The 17,096-nt window shown below is 43.9% G+C and overlaps 1 protein-coding gene across 3 annotated transcripts in view; it reads right to left on the reverse strand.

Annotated features, from left to right (window-relative positions):
- The window catches only part of Slc25a12 (solute carrier family 25 member 12), a 91,830-nt gene that overhangs the window by 3,013 nt on the left and 71,721 nt on the right, over positions 1–17,096 (reverse strand). For all 3 annotated transcript variants that reach the window (XM_034495102.1, XM_076928895.1, XM_076928896.1), the window contains 4 exons: positions 14,961–15,013; positions 14,635–14,715; positions 4,781–4,921; positions 2,471–2,609 (listed from right to left, as the gene is read on the reverse strand). In XM_034495102.1, the coding sequence (XP_034350993.1) occupies positions 2,471–2,609; positions 4,781–4,921; positions 14,635–14,715; positions 14,961–15,013 (414 nt within the window). The remainder of the gene's footprint in view (positions 1–2,470; positions 2,610–4,780; positions 4,922–14,634; positions 14,716–14,960; positions 15,014–17,096) is intronic.

Below are 17,096 nucleotides of genomic sequence, written 5' to 3' on the forward strand. Positions count from 1 at the left end.
GGTTTTCTTTCTGAATTAGGGAAATCTGTATCTTGTACCATCCCAAAGGACAATGAAAAAGAGAGAAAAGCAGGGCTGGCAACAGGAATCCCCACGGCTTCTTTCCGGCTTTAGTGATCTTTATGCTTTCCATCTTTAAATAAGATGCAAGTATTTTCACGTGTGACACCCACTTAATGCACCACAGATTGCATGTGGCGTCAAAGCATTGTGGTCTTGGTTGATCCTTGCCAACCACACTGTGCCAGCACTTTCCAGTCTGGGGTGCTAAGGGAAAGGCGGCTGAGCCTTCCTTCAGACCTACTCATGTGACAATCATTACAACCGGAGTGAAAGCAGGCCAGGCATCCAGTTAAAGAGCAGCAGGGGGGCCGATCATCCAGAGGCCACTCCTCCTCCCCCTGTGCCATGGCTTCCTGGGGTCACCTGAGATGCAGATGCTGCTGCAGCAGCAGGACACGGGAGATGGATTTCTCAAGCATAGGTTTTGTTCATAAAACGAAACAGACCTTGAAAGAGCAGTATGACCTTCCCCAGGGGGAAGGAATTCAATTTGGCCCAAATATCACTGTCTCATCACTAGGCAGATGGAGCTGGTGGCTCTGAGGGGGCTCCGTTTAGAGAAGGATGCCAGTGCTTCCCTTGGAGCAGCCCAGCACCCTATTCCGAGGAAAGCAGGTAAATTACCTGCCTCCTGAGACAGGTCTCCAAATGCTCCCAGGACCTGCATGAAGCATGGCTGGTAATAATTAGAAAAACCCACCTCTTTCTGAAAATATGTCAAATGTCTATAAGCAAGAAGCTGGTGTTACTTGGGAACTGCTTCTGTGGAAAGCCTGGCCGTTAGCCCCTTCCTGACAGTCTAATGAGTATAAGAAAGGAGCTGGGGGAGACTTGGTGCCAGGTTAAATGGGCATCACTGGCTGTTTTCATTCAACTAACCAAGATCACAAATGCCAGAGGCCAAGGCATTTGCTGGACCCCAGACAAGGGCTCAAAGCCCTGGTTTCTTGTTTGTTTGGTTTTGTTTTTAAAAAACAAAAAGGAGTCTTCTGTTGTCATAAGTAAGAACAGTGTACCCATCTCAACTCTCCCAGAATCTAGGGCTCCTAACAATGAACACATCATACTTAGGTAAAGTAGAAGATAACTCAGCAGTTAAGAGCCAAGCAGTGGGGTTGGAGAGATGGCTCAGTGGTTAAGAGCACTGGCTGCTCTTTCAGAGGACCCAGATTTGATTCCTAGCACCCTCATGGCAACTTGAAACCATCTACCAACTCCAGTCCCAAGGGATCTGATACCCTCTTCTGGCCTCGTCCAGCACTGGGTATTCATGTGGTACACATACATACATGCAGGCAAACACACACATCCAAGTAAATAAATCCTTTCTTGTTTTTTGTGTTGTGAGACAAGGTCTCATTATGTAGCTCAGGCTGTCCTGGAACTAGTCACTCTAGAGTGACTCACAGAGTCTGCTGTCTCTGCCTCCCACATGTAAATAAATCTAAGAAGACCCAAGCAGGGACCCGAGCCTAGTCCTGGTCCTGACTCTGCTGAGTTCTCCGTGGGTTCATTACTAGCTGTGTGGAAGGCAGACAAGGCTTTCCCTTCCCTGCCGTTTCTCTGTTGCTGCATGTAAGGATGCCTGGTTGCTCTCTGTTATTCCAAGTTAGTACCCTGGTAACTCAGGAGTAAGGAGGACAGGGACACACACACATTCAACCCCCTTCCCCCACCACTGTTGTGAGTCAGTTCTTCCTGGCAGGCTCCTCTCCCTGGTGGACTCTCTTCTGGGCCTAACCTGGTGTCTTTTGTTGCCTTGTCTTGAGCCTTTACCCTTATGCTGACCACACAGGGAAGACAGGATGAACATAATGAAGCCCCCCCCCCCCCCCAAGAAGCACTCAGCCTATTACAGAGGGGAAAGCAACTTAAGCAACCATTAACCAAACTGAATGCTAAGAAAGGAGTTGAGGGCTGAGGGCGGTGGCTTCAGGGTGTTGCTTTGGTCTAACCTGTGGTAGCAAGAAGAGATCATTTCATGAAGCTCAACTTCTAAGCCAAAGTAGGAACACTCTTACCGTACAGGACAAGCATAAAAGCAGGCAGAGACTGCATCAGCACTGGCTCAACAGAGCAACTGATCTGGCAAAGAACTTCTCCACCTTAGTTGGCTGCACCCAAGGTTTTAGGAGCCCAGGAGGCTAAGAAACATGCTGATGATAGAAGCCCAATTTAGATGGGCAGATCTAATTTGGCTCCAAGTTGCTAAGCTGCATTAAGTTGTTTATCCACATTATGCAAATGTAATTAACGCTCATCAGAATCAGAGCACATCCCCACAAAGGAGAAAAGGCGGTTATATCCAGCTAAGTCAGATCCCAACAATAACTTCCAGAAAGAAAGCTCCAAGTCAGAGACTCTGCTTCTTTGCAGAATTCTTTTGGTTAAGAAGATCTGTGGTTACCTGCCAGGGCTCCTGCCGTGAGAAGATTGATGCCTCCCACACGTCCGTTCTCATCAGCCAGGAGGAGTTTGCAGTGAGCGTACACGGGAAAATAGATGGCGGAGAAGGGAATGTCTCGGAGGAAACACGCTTTGGCACCCTGTCACGCCGTGAGGAAACAGTGCAAAACAGTGTGTAAATACAGTTTGAATGTCCAAACAGGCAGCGGGCAGGCATCAGTGACAGGCTGAGACGGCCTTCAAGCAGCATTAGAAGAGATGTGAGGGGAATTGGGGTTGGGGGGTAGTGGGACAGAGCAAACATGCAGGGCAGGAAACTTTCAAAAGGAAAATAGGCATCCATCCAGGCTAACCCCGGGTGACTGCAGCATTTTGACAACAAAGTACTTTCTAGTATTTCTTGAAATGCTATATTTAGGGTTTTAAAACTTAATTTGGCGCGGCTGGAGAGATGACTCAGTGGTTAAGAGCAACTGGCTACTCTTTTAGAGGACCCGGGTTCAATTCCCAGCACCCTCATGGTAGGTACCCATTTGTCAACTCCAGTTCCAAGGGGATTTGACACCCTCACACAGACAGACATGCAGGCAAAACACCAATGCCCATAAAATAATGATAAATAAATAATTTAATAATTAACTTGTTTTCTGTTTTAATCACACATGAGATCTATCCTCTTAAGGGTTTTAAAGCCCAATACAATATTAACTCAGAGGATGCTCTGCTGCCGGTCTCTGCAACTTATCAATATGTAACTGGAACTTTGCACATTAAGCAGGCTACATCTTAGGATTCATAAGGACTCTCAGACTTCCCAGGTTGCTTGACCTGCTCAGCTTTGCCCGGGGTGGGGGTGGGGAGCTTGAACGAGGATCTGGAGTGGCAGGGGAAACAGGAGGGGTGTTAGATCCGATCCCGGTATGAATGGTTTGATTCCCAAGCCCCCCAAAACTAACAAATTACCAAGTCAACCTCAATCAGTTCCAAGCCTTGAGAGCACCAGGCAGAATGCCAGAGGCAATGGAGAAGGGGAACCGTTCTCGGGAAAGCAGAGAAAAAACCCAACCGTGTTCCCTGTCAGACAGCCTGTCCTGGCCGTGGGGAGGACCATGGAGACCCTCCGTACCACTGCCAGCGCGCCCTGCCAGCCCAGGCCTGAAGCTTTACCTCACCAGACAAATGCTACACCAGAGCACTGGGTTCCCATAGCTATGTTTTTATTACAACAACAAAAACATCCCAGGACTCTTGCAGGATAATACAGACAGAACTAGTATTTACAAATTCTGCTCTCCAAGGGAATCTCAATGGATGGCAGGGAGGGTGGGCGGGAGGAGCAGAGTGGAGGCATTCCGTACAGACACACTAGGCTGGCAGACGGCTCCAGAGCACCCCGTGGCTGTGAAACTCTAATCTAGACGGTCCTAATTTCTAATTTGCAGTTACAGAGGTAAATTTACACATTTCAGTAGTTATGGATCCATAAATAAATTCAATACTGTGGAAACACAGTCCCCTATAGAGGTGAAATTTCTGTATTTTCTCTTCTACTAGGGAAAGGAACGGAAAGAAATACTCTCCTAGTTAAAGAAAAATACTGGCTTCTGCTCCATTACATCTGATCTGTAATGACGGCGTAAGTGTACCAGCAGGGGAGGAATCTGTTGACTGGCATTTTGTGAAAGTACAGTAACTGTTGTTGTTTCTTTTTTTAATGGAATTCATTATTGACAAACCCTCCCACTTAACTTCCTAAAGACTCAAACTCTGCCAAATTCTACTACCTTTTTTTTTTTCCCCACCATGGTCACGATGATTAAGACAAGAGAAGCCCCTCCTGGGACGATAACATATTCAGACTCTATGTCAGCACAGGATCATCCTGGAGTCCTAAAACCATCCAACGAGTATCAAAGAAACTTCTCAAAGGCCCCATAGAGTAAAGGCCTGGAGCATGAAGCCAGAGGTGCTATGAAAAAGATGTCCTGTGAGCAGCTCCATAAAAGCTGAAAGTGACAACAGGAGCATGTTTGTCCCACCACCTTTACCCAGGAGCACACGTGTGTGCATGTTTGTCCCACCACCTTTACCCAGGAGCACACGTGTGTGCATCCCCCTGCCTTTACTCAAGGGTCCTGATTTCATTTGGGTTTTCTATCCCATAGGTCTCAGTTTTGGGGTGGGGTGGGTCATCCAACTTCTTCATTCTTTCACCTGTGTACTGTGTGTATACATGTGTGTACTGTGTATATACATGTATGTATTGTGTGTCACATCTTCTCCATTCAGTTACCCAAAGGAATTGACCCACCTTGTACAGCCCAAAAAGTCCCAAGTCCTGAAGCACATTCAGAGCGCTGACTCTGGGTCCTGTGGTGATCTCTCCGGCTACCTGCAGGCGGATCTTCACTATCTCCAGAGGGTTGGTAAAGATGACCTGTGAGCCTCCAGCCTACAAGCAAGGGTGATAGACAAGTTCTTTCCACATCAGAGCTGGTCTAGGGGTGTCAATGAAGGGAAAGGCATGGAAGACTTCTCTATGTTTCACTGGGGAAAGAGAGGCACACATTTTGCTCCGTGCAAGATGGGCTCATGGAGATGTTCCAAAGACACTTCACATTTATCTTGGTTTGGGGTTTGTGTCTATCTGAAAGGAGGCCTCAATCTCTAGCCCAAACTCACCTAGAACACACTATATTGACCAGGCTAAGCTAGACTTCATAGCAATTCTCCTGCCTCAGTCTGCAGAATGCTGGGACTGCAGATGAGAGCCACCATGACCGGACTTGGGTTTATTTCTATTTGAAATGTCAAGACTAATTCTCAGAACTAACCTTCAAGGTTAGCCTCAAGCATATTCAAAACAGCAAAATCAATAAACCCAATTTGGTGAACACAAGCAAATGAAGACATGCAGGGTAGGCTCTGGGTGAGCGGGGACATTTGGCAGAGCATTGATTCAGCCCAGCAACTTGTAGAAAAGTGAACCCAGCCTCAGGTCCACAGAGAGGCTTTATCAGAGACGGGTCTCTCAGGTTCTTACTCTGTACTTGAGCCTGCATAAAGCTCTGAGCCTGGACCAGGGACACACACACACACACACAAAAGGAAGGAGTTTGGAGAGAAAAACTTCAGTATCATCTCAAGACAAAACAAAGGGGAACAAACTCTTTAAGACAGAGCTGGGAATGGGAGTCACCCAGAGTGTAACACCCTCAGATCATGGCACATGCCACATTCTGGTGCTGAGTGAGTAACAGGTTTGATTTTAAATAATCAGAGTGTATTTGCATCTGAAATCTGCCAACTAGTGGGGGTGAGGTGGGGAATACTTAAAATAACTGCTACAACTCCCTTTTCAGTTTCTGTAATATAAAGATGAGCATATGTGCATGATCATGGAGATATAAAAATAAATAAAATACATCTTATCTCTACAAAGTGAAGAACTCTCATTTGTGCATTTTTGTCTTAAACTGTGGCTGTTTACATTATATAATCAAAACTATATTCATACAATATTCATAATTGTAATGGTATCCGCATAATCATAATCATTACACAGTTGCAGCAGACATAGTGTGCGCCCTGATGGGCGGAACAGTTCCACAGGTGTCCAAACAGCACTGAGGTCCTCCACCCGTCCTCCTCCACATCTGCCTACACCCATGACCCTCCCGGACCCCTTCCAAAGGACAGCAAGTTGGCTCCTAAAACACTCTGGGGCCATAGCACTCTTTAACACCTCTGGTTCAAATCCTGACCCTTCAGCACTGGAGACTTTGAAAGCTACACTGGCCCTCCATTGCTTCCTTTCCTTCTCGGGACTTGAATCCCCCAGGGAACTAATCCCCTTTTGTCTTGACACAGTACAGACCACCAGCTGGCACACAGGTCCCCCAACAAGGATATTCTGACCCAATTTTACATGTTGATTTGCCCGTGTTTCTTTCTTTTATAATCTGCTGCTCTGCAGGCAGACAGGGGCATTTCAATGTTTCAATCTAAGCAAACAATACTTTCAAAAGGATTGCTGGGTGAAAAATTATGTTAAAATGATAATCCAAGTAATTACTCCTGTAGCTAGAATTAGAGACCAAACCAATTGAAAAGTTTACTATTTCCCTGAAATCGCTTATTTAAACAATGGTTGCAAAGACTGTCTTTGGGAAAACATGCTTTAGATTCTAAACTAAAGCAGATTAAAATAAAAAGATAAGAACTGTACATTTTTGTTATAATCCCTCAGATTTAACCACCAGCAGTGTGTCAGTCTTTAGGTGGGAGGTGTTAAAAATGGACATTGGTGAAATAAACACAAAATCCTTTCATGGTTTATGGTTTTTGGTTGGTTGGTTGGTTGGTTAGTTGGTTGGTTAGGGTTTCTCTGTATAGTCCTGGCTGTACTAGTCTTCCAGGCTGGACTTGAACTCACTGAGATCTCCCTGACTGGGATCAAAGGCGTGTGCTTCCCCTGCTGGGTTGTCCTTTTATACCCTGGTGAGTTCTCACATCAGGTCTGCCTGCCTCCAGCTCCCTTCCCTTGACATTTTTTCTCTCATCTGGTCCTCTTGGAAATGGCTGCCAGCTGCCTAAGCTCTGCACTCCTCTGACAGTTTTCTAGATTTCTCAGTGTAAGTGACAAGCTTTCTTCTAAAGCACCACGAAAACAGTATAATCAAGAAAAGGAGCCAATGACACGATACATGTATAGTCACATTAATTGTTATATGCACTGAAGGCGAGCACCCCAGCACCCACAGGACACCCTGGAACATAGAAGCAAACTGTCCATATGGATCTCCCAGCAAGGGAGCAAGGCAACCATGAACAGTGATATTGTAGCCCAGTGCACATCTACTGGGTCATCCCTATGTAAGGAATAAAATTTCTATCAGTTCAATAATGTCTGTTTGTGTTTTTAAACTTATTTTACATTATAATAGAACTGGAATCATATAGGCAAATTATATCTAAAAACTGTATCTTTTAGAAATGATAAGATCACTATTTAATTTGTCTTAAATTTTAGGTGGAGCTGGAGAGGCTCCATGGGTAAGAAAGCGTGGTCTGCAAACGTAAAGGCATGAGTTCAAGTGCCCAGAACCCATATAAAAAGCCAGGTTTTGCTAGGTATAGTTAAACTTCCAGGCTGTGGCAGGCAGAGACAGGAGGCTCATGGGGCTTGGTCACCAGCCTAGCTCAAGGTTCAGTGAGAGATCCTGTATATACACACGCCACACACACTGACATGCATATATGCTACAACATGCACAAACATATATACACAAACACACACACACAATTTTTATAACACAGGCTGGATATAGTGGCTCGAGCTTTAAATCTCAGCACTTGGGAGGCAGGAGGAGGAGGATCTCTGTGAGTTCAAGGCCAGCCTGGTCAACAAAGTGAATTCCAGGACAAGCAAGGTGACAAAATGAGAGACCGTGTCTCAAAAGTGTGTGTGTGTGTGTGTGTGTGCGCGCACACACACACACCCCAATAAAGAAACTTTGGATGTTTATAGCACTGAAAAAGAAACTATGAACATGCACTGTCCTTTTCTAGATGTTACGGCAGACAAAAAGCCTAGTATGTGGAATGAGGGCTGTGCCACTGGCACAGCCTTTAACTCAGTGTTTCTCTTATGCTAGGACTGACTTTATGGGACAGTAAAATAGCTCCCAGTGGGAAAATATAATCATTTAACACATACATTTCCACAAGAACAGTAACTTCCCAGTGAAGAAGATACACCTGTTTGTGCCAACATGCAGTTTGTAGCCTCTCATAGCAATGAAATTACCCAGAGAAAACTATCAAATGCCCAATAATAAAACAGTTAAGAAAAAAACAATTATATCACAAAGCACTGTCATTTGGCTTTAAAAATGCCAAATCACTTATGAACATAAAATATTTGCTATATATTTCACTATGATTATATCCAAATTTACTTAAGATTATCAAAATTGAAGAGTTGTACAATGAAGACATGATTAGCTGCATCCTGAGATGCAGAGAGAGTGGGTGGCTTTGAGGTGGTCACCACTCGCCCTACTGTAAGTCTCAGCCCCAGGGACACATCTTTCCAGACCCCCTGTCTTAAGCTTGATCAGTTTAACAATTATAGTGGATTTTTAAATGGGTTGGTACTAGGAACTATGGATTTAAAAAGCCTTAAAAAGCTTATATATTTAAAAAAACCTAAGATAGAGATAGTAATTGAAAGTGATAGATAAAAAACAACTAAAATTTAAATTAAATCATAATACACAATGACGGAGGCGGGGCTGGAGAGATGGCTTAATAGTTAAGAGCAGAGGACCCAGGTTTGGTTCTCAACACCTCCACAGCAGCTCACCGCCATCTTTAACTCCAGTTCCAGGGACTCTTATGCCCTCCTCTTGTCTCTGCCGGCACCAGGCACTTACGCAGAGTATAGACACATGCAGGCAAAACCCCCATCCATAAAAATAAATCTATTATATACACACCTAGATATAAACTGGCATTGCCTAATTTGGCATACTGCTGGGTCTCACAAGGAAGCAACTTCCGTTCTCTAGACCATATTTTTGGTGAATTTTTTTACTCACCAAAGCTAACTTCTAACCCCTAATTACTAAATTCTCCATCAGGTTTGCACTTGTTTTTTTCAGGTACACTAACAGCAGGACAAGCTTAGAGCTTTTATTTTTCAGTATTCATCTGTCTTTTGGTTGTTCTAGAACCATACTGAAAATACATAAGAGAATAAATCCTACCTGGAATGAGAGTTAACCATACACAACAGAAACAGAATATAAAGAAATGTCAGAAGGGAGGCACACCAAAGAGATACTTCTAAATCCCATGGGACATACTACAATATCAGTGACCCTTGAAAACAAGCAATGGGAAAGAAGTCAGAGCCCAGAGGTTATATACCATGTGGTTACATTTACAGAAAAGATTCAGAAGTAATAGCTGTGGAAGAGTTTATTAACGAATGGCCACCTATGGTGTGAGGGTGAGGTGGGAAGACGGAAGGGTGATAGCTAACAAGTATCTGTGTGTGTATGTGTGTGTATATGTGTGTGTGCGTGTGCGTGCGTGTGCTTGGTGATGGTGAGCACAAAGATGAGATTTTCTAACACTGATTATGATGCCGGTTGCATGCACTCTGTGACTATACTAAGGGCTACTGAATCGGACACATAGAATGTAGCATTAGAGAGTGACTTTGGTGTGAGTAAAGCTTTTTAGGGCCAGCGGCACAGCTCTGGTAGAGCACACATCCTGCATGCACAAGGCCCTGAGTTTGATCCCCAATATCTACCATGACATTTGCCTGAAAGATCCAGAGGGCACACGCTGAGAGAAGAGTAAATAGAAAAATAAAGATCAGACACGCGTTCCAAAGGGGAAGAGGGTGGATCTGGAGATGTGTTTGAATCTTGTCTTTGCCAGTTGTTGCAGGTGGGATCACAATGGCGTCACCACTCAGGACTAAGGAGATAATCTCTACAAAATATACAGTTGAGGACAGAAAGTCTCTAGTGCTTGAAGCAGTATGTTACTTAGGCTGGGTGGTAGACATATGGATGTTCACTGTATATTTCTCTTTATCAATATAGAACATAGGTTTTTGATGTTGTGAATGGTTGGTTTTGTTTTGTGTTGTTGTTTACATGTAGCTTTTTTGTTTTGTGAGACAGGGTCTCACACTGTAACCCTGGCTGGCCTTCAACTGGAAGTTATCCTCCTATCTCTGCCTCCAGAGACCTGGGATTGGTGTGAGCTACCACACCAGGCTCCTTTACCACACAAGTTTGAAAACTGAATATGGTGTGCCTGCAAGATGGCTCAGTGGGCAAAGAAGCTGCAGGCAAGCCTGGTGACCTGACCGGAAGCCCTGAGACCCACATGGGAGAAGGTGAGAACTGACTGGCAAATTGTCCTCTGCTCTCCACCAGCACGCCCCCCCCCATGTGCGCATGCCTCCCCCCACACACACAAGTGCTTGTGCATGCACGCACACACACATATCAAATGTATATTTTTAAAAACCAAACCTTAAGTTAAACTGATCACAATGCCAAGAAGACAGCTTATGATAAGTACACTCTTCGGTATGTCAAGTCTTGATTGGAACCCTTCCATAACACACACACACACACACACAGACACAGATTAAAAACAGAAAAAGGCAATGGAGGCATAGTGACTCATACCTTTAACCCCAGCACTCAGAAGGGAGAAGCAGGTGGATCTCTAGGAGTTGGAGGGCAGCCTGGTCTACATAAAGAGTTCCAGGACAGCTGGGGCTACATGGTGAGAACCTATCTCAAAACAGAAGCAAAGAAAAGCACAAGAGCAGAATGCAGGCTGCAAATCTGGAATCTTACCCTATTCTCATGGCAACAACATTCCCTCCCAGCTACAAGAAACGTGGCCTGGGCCCTCACTAACCCCTTTGCTGGGAAGAGCTTCCAGCTCAGTCACAGCCTCCCTTCCCTGTTGGGGGCCGACTTTTAACAGAAAGCGGCTATCAGCTTTGCAGCCATCTTGAGCCATATACCCTGACATGAGACTTGGATTACAATAGCCTACAACAGCTGAGCTCACTCTGATAATCTTGGTTTAGATACCTTGAGATTAAAGGTGCGTGAGATTAAAGGTGTGTGAGATTAAAGGTGTGTGAGATTAAAGGTGTGTGATTTAAGAGTATGACTTAAAAGTATAGAGATCAGAGTTAGAGACAAGACCTAAGGGCATGATTAAAGGTGTAACTTGGAGGCGTGGCTTAGAAGTAAGACATATAAAAGGCAGAGACAGAACAGATCAGAACCAGACATTAGGCAGACTATAGAGGGAGAATCAGACAGGAGACACTTAGAGGAAGAGAGACTGAAGAATAAACAGGATTGAATCACACCCTGTCTGGTCTCCATTCTTTGAGTCTGCCCTCACCCTCGCTCTTGCTGAACCCCGACCCGCAGACCAGAGCAGCAGCTTGGGGCGGGATACAGTGGCCGCCCAAACGTGGGTCGGCCCGGGCCTCAACATTTTGCCTGGGCTGCAACATTTATTTTGGCCGCCCCAACGTGGGGCTAGTGTGGACCCCAACATTATTTTGGCGCCCGAACAGGGACTCGAGCTTGGGCCTCAACACTTCCCAAGTCACCTTGGTACAGCTTTAAGACTGGGCAGCTGGCGGGGAGAGCAGTGTGACTTGAGGGACACTGTACATTTGTCTGATCTGTGCCAATAGGGGCGTGGACTCTGAATCAGGGTCCGGTGACACTGCTTTCTATACTGTTGATCGGCTTCACTCAACTAAGAGATCAACTCCGTCCTACAGGTGCCTGCTGGTCTAGCAGAGGCGTAGCCATTCATCTCAGACTTTATTCTCTGGTTTCGTTTACTGACTCTTGAGAGAAGCACAAGGCTATGCTTTAACCATCATCTACCTGTGGAACAATGGTTCATCAACAGAAGAAAAAAAAAATCAAGCTTTGTAAATGGTATAAGCCTGTAATCCCAGTACCCAGGAGGCTAAAGAAAAGCATCATGAGTTTAAGGCCAGCCTGGGCTACATAGTAAAACCCTGTCTCAAAAATAAATAAATAAATAAATAAATAAATAAATAAATAAAAATAAAAAAATAAAAAAAAATAAAAATGCAACCACAACATCTTCTGTCCTCTGTGCCCAGAGTTCAGCATCACTAGTTTTTCTGCCATCAACCAATCAAAAACTCAGTCACTAAGCATTCACAAATAAAACATGATTGGGGCTAAATTCAGTGTCAGCCAAACCCTCAGGCAGCTTAGACTTCACCTATAAACAAGAGTCTACACCTAGAAAGAACAAAGGAATCATGTGTCTGACTATGGCTTAACCACTTAGGTCACAGGTCAGACAAAAGAACAGTCCAGCTTATGACCAAAATCCTTTACACAGCACAGAAATAATTAGCTGTTTGGAAAAGAAAATGTACAACCTTCCTTGTTTCTTTTTCTTTTACCAGACAGGGTCTCATTTAGCCCAAGCTAGCCTCAAAACCATATGTAGCCGAAGATGACCCTGAAATTCTGATTCTCCTGGGTTAGCCTCCCTAGTCTGGGAATTATAGGCATGCATCACCCACTCCACCACAAAAGATGCTCAGCTTTCAGGAGATCACAGGTATGCATATGCTGTGGTCAACATGAGTTAGGAAGCTTTCTAGCCAAATGAAAACTAAAACCACCAATATATTTATCATTTACAAAGAAGTGAAACAATTACAGCATCTAATTACAATATAAGAGGGGAGTAGAATTTTGTAGACACATGCAGGCAGGGGCTTTATTTTTGTCTATCATTTATCATTCATAAAAAGTAAATTGAGCCAGATAAGGCTCCTCCATGAGAAAGCACACATACCCACGGTGTACATGCAAGCCTGCAAGCCTGGCCTCCCCCCTCCCCCCCCCCCCCCCCCCCCCACACACACACACGGCAGGGTCCAGCTGACAAGTCTCATCACAGAGAAGCCTGGAGCAATTGCTCCCCCTGACCCCAGGGACATCTTCTCTGAATTAAAACTTTTAAGGTCATTGACCTCCACATCTCAGGCTCCATAAGCAAGTGAGAAGGTTTTTGCCAAGATCTCCAGCTAATTCAACCAGAAATCATTAACATTTTCAGGACCAAAATGGACTACGAAAGCCTCAAGCAAACCACTTTAGCAGTTGTGAAACAGATACTGCACAGAACATCTGCTGAGCTGCAAACTTAGATGTGTCGGCCAGTCTAGAGCCAATGTAATGCTTACACCTTAAATCAGAAGCCCCCGAGCTCTACAAAATCACAATCTCAGCCTCTGGCTTTGGAATTTTTGCCAAACAGCTACAATATACTCACAGTCTCTTATTGTCCCTTGCAGCCTTGTATTTTGTTAAGCCTTCTTAACAAAATACAACAGCACACTCATTGCTATGCATAAAATTGAAGGACCCGATTAGCCAGGCCCCTCACACTTAAAGTTCCAGAGAGAGAAATGGACACGAACTAGACCTGCTATTACATTTCCTTTGATATTTACACAAACAAACAAGAATTTTAAAAGTCTAGAAGGAGGCTGGATAACTGGCTCAGCTGTTAAGAGCACTTGTTCTTGTAAAGGCCTCAAGTTCTAGCACCCATATGGTGGCTCACGAACATCTACAACTCCAGATCCAGGGGATCTGAAACCCCCTTTCTGACCACCAAGGGCACAAATACACACAGTGCACTTACATGTGTACAAGCAAAACAGAACATTTTTAAAAATTACATAATATATATATTCTAGAATGTATGTATGTATGTATGTATACTAGACAATAGAGCTTCAGGAGCTTAAACAAACGATGAAAATAATACTCAAAATCAGATTATATGCTGGGGAGGAGGACCAGTTAGCAAGGCAAACCCTAGGACCTGGTCTCAATCCTCATAAGCCACCTAGCGCCACATGTAGTGCCTGTCTTGGGAATCTAAGTGATGGTGGAAGTGGAACCCAGAAGCCCACTTTTCAGCTTAATTGCTAAGCTTCAAGTGGATGACTGATTCTGTCCCAAAGGAGGTGGACAGCTTTCTTGAGGCTGACACCAAGGTTGTCCATACATACCATACACTCATTTTAAAACATCCTTCAAAGGCAATCATTTGAGTTAAAGGGAGATGTACCAGTAAGGTGTCTGAGTGGGTAAAGGTGCCTTCTGCTAAGCCTATAGCCCTAAATTCAATTCCCTGGACACACTGGATGGAAGGAAAGAACCAATTTTTGAAAGTTGATCTCTGGCCACTATATCATATAGCATGCAACACACACATGCACACACACGCACACACACACACATGAACAATGTAATAAAAAATTTCAAGGGCAATATTACTCATATTTCATAACTACCTTGCAGAGAGGATAGAGGAATATATTTGCTATAAGAAATACCCAGGGCTGGGCAGTGGTGGCGCACGCCTTTAATCCCAGCACTTGGGAGGTAGAAGCAGGAAGATTTCTGAGTTCGAGGCCAGCCTGGTCTACAGAGTGAGTTCCAGGACAGCCAAGGCTATACAGAGAAACCCTGTCTTGAAACAAAAACAAAAACAACAACAAAAAAAGAAATACCCAGGATTGATACATACGCAACCTCCAGCAAGGATTTCTGCAGGCAGTGGGATGGAACCATCTCTTCTGGTAAATTTGTCCCGGACAAAATCATTAACCTAATTAGGAAGACAAGATCAGCTCATCAGAATTTCCCAACATTTCCTCTGATGGTACACCAATGTATCTCCAAATTATCAAAATGCTTGTCTCACGATAAAAATACAATTTTATCAATTGTCTACATATATGTGAAATTTTTTACAAGTGCCATACAGCGCTCCAGTCGCACCAACATCGATCTTATTTCTGGCTCCAGGACAATCTATATAAATGACATCAGTTCATTGGCAAAGAAACTTACTGTTAGCTTAATGGCTTTTTCTGGTGCAACTCCTATCAGCTGTGGGATCAGACCTGTGTAGAAGGAGAGAATTATTTGCAAAACAGACATCTGGATGTGAATGTGCAAGCCCAACAAGGAAGTGCTTTCCTCTAAGTTACCCACCTAGTATCTCAAGGTTTTCATCTTAATGGGGAGAAGGGATTATCCTAAAAACTGTGTGTGTGTGTGTACAATTTACCTCAAATATAATGTGATTTTTCTCCAAGCCAAAAAATGTTTTTCCTTAATATCCTTAAAAATAAATAAACAAACATAGCTTCATTATCTAACGTCTCCATAAAAGCACACAAGGAAAGAACAGAGCCTGTGGGCTTTCTCCACTCCGTAACCAAATCTCTTCCTATTCCCAACTGCAGCAGACGAGCACACAGACACTTCACAAAGCCAGTGCTATAAGCAAGCCAGGTTTTGCTACAGTGTACACTCCTTGCAGAGCACAAAGGAGAGCGGCTGCTACTGAGTATCTGCCCCCATTATCTTCTCAGAGAAGCCCAACATTCTGCAAGGCACTCAGTTATTTAAAAGAAAGCTAGGACTGTAAAGAAAAATGCAGCTTTTAGTATCAGTTCAGATGAAAATATGTGCCATTTATATTTTTATTTACTAATATATGTCAAATTTAAGGCATTTAAAAAGACTGCTCAAAACAAAAGAAATCATGCTTAGAAAGCTACGTTTCCCAGGCCGGCTGCAAACTGGAAGAGAACAGTCAGTCATATGTAAACAACTCCCTCTGCAGATACCCACGGAGATCAGCTTTCTAGAGCCTGCAGCTTGACCAGGTTGCTGGAATACTTTCTTTTTTGCATACATTTCTTTTTAAAGATGCTAGCAATAAACTCATCTTCTAGCCTTAAAACCAAGTAGTCTGGGGGAGTGATACGTGTGTCTGCGAGCTTGCTTGCCGCTCTCATCTTAAGCCTCTTTGAAGGATGCTGATGAGTGATTTTCTGGGAGTTGAGAGCCAGCAAGTAATCGTGCATACAGGCTGCTGTCAGTCAAACTGAATTATCAAACAAATCTGCACACACCTTTCACGGGCCGCAGACTGGCCTAAAAGAATAAATCAGCAGATGGCAGTCTTAACTTTCTTGCCTTCCTGATCATCAGACCCTATTTTTTTTAATCTAGCTCCAGAACGCCGGTGTCAGCATGTGTATTTGTTTTACAACTTTCCTCCTTAAAGCTCGTGGAATGTTAATAAAGTACTGATTTCTGTCATTTTATCATTGTTGCCTGCAAAGAAATTTAGCTAATCTGTCAACAACTTTGTCAATCATCTGACACAATAATGGGCCAGTTCTAAGCAATATATGACAGTCTCAACAATCACTGTGCTCCCAGGCAGGGGTCCTACAATTGTCTCTCTAATACAAAAGTCTCTCATTTAAAGGACTCATTTTATCAGCTTAGATCCTGCATAAAGTCAACAGCATCCTCCCCTGCTTGCTATATTGCACCCATTTAATTAGTATGAGAGCCCTCCCAAACAAAAATCTAGAAGTACCTATCTACTGAGACGGCTATTCATGGCATAGCTAGATCCCTTCTGACGGTTCTTTGTAGACACCCTTTGTAACTTAAAACCATACTAATTAAGAGAAAGGTCATTATCCAATAATGAAAGATTGGAGATGGCAAAGAAATAAACAACCTTAGTGCCACTCTCCTGTGATTTCCCCCTTTAAATAAGATCTAGTTAGAAGAGCTGAGTCCATTTAAAACAAGTTTTTGCATTGCCAGCCCCAGACACTCCAGGCAGTGGCCACTGTTGCCCCTGTAAATAACAAGTTATACAGCCTGGATTTTCAGAGCCAAAACGTTTTGAGTATGTGAGGAAATTTCATTATATTCTCTCTCAGTAGCAGGGCATTTGGGCCTATTTACTTCATACACAGTATCCACAGCAAAAATGCAAATGGTCTTCTTGGACTCTAAATGTGTCCACTCAAATGCCTGAATATGATACCAACTACGAGGTGTTTCTTCTCCCACCCATTGATTCAATCTGTCTCTCTTTCCCAGCAACAGTTCTAAGCCAAACAGTTCGAAAGAGCTCAGAATGATCTGGGGATTAATAAGCCTGGGAATGCA

Source organism: Arvicanthis niloticus, chromosome 2, assembly GCF_011762505.2.
Source record: "Arvicanthis niloticus isolate mArvNil1 chromosome 2, mArvNil1.pat.X, whole genome shotgun sequence".
NCBI classification, from domain to species: domain Eukaryota; kingdom Metazoa; phylum Chordata; class Mammalia; order Rodentia; family Muridae; genus Arvicanthis; species Arvicanthis niloticus.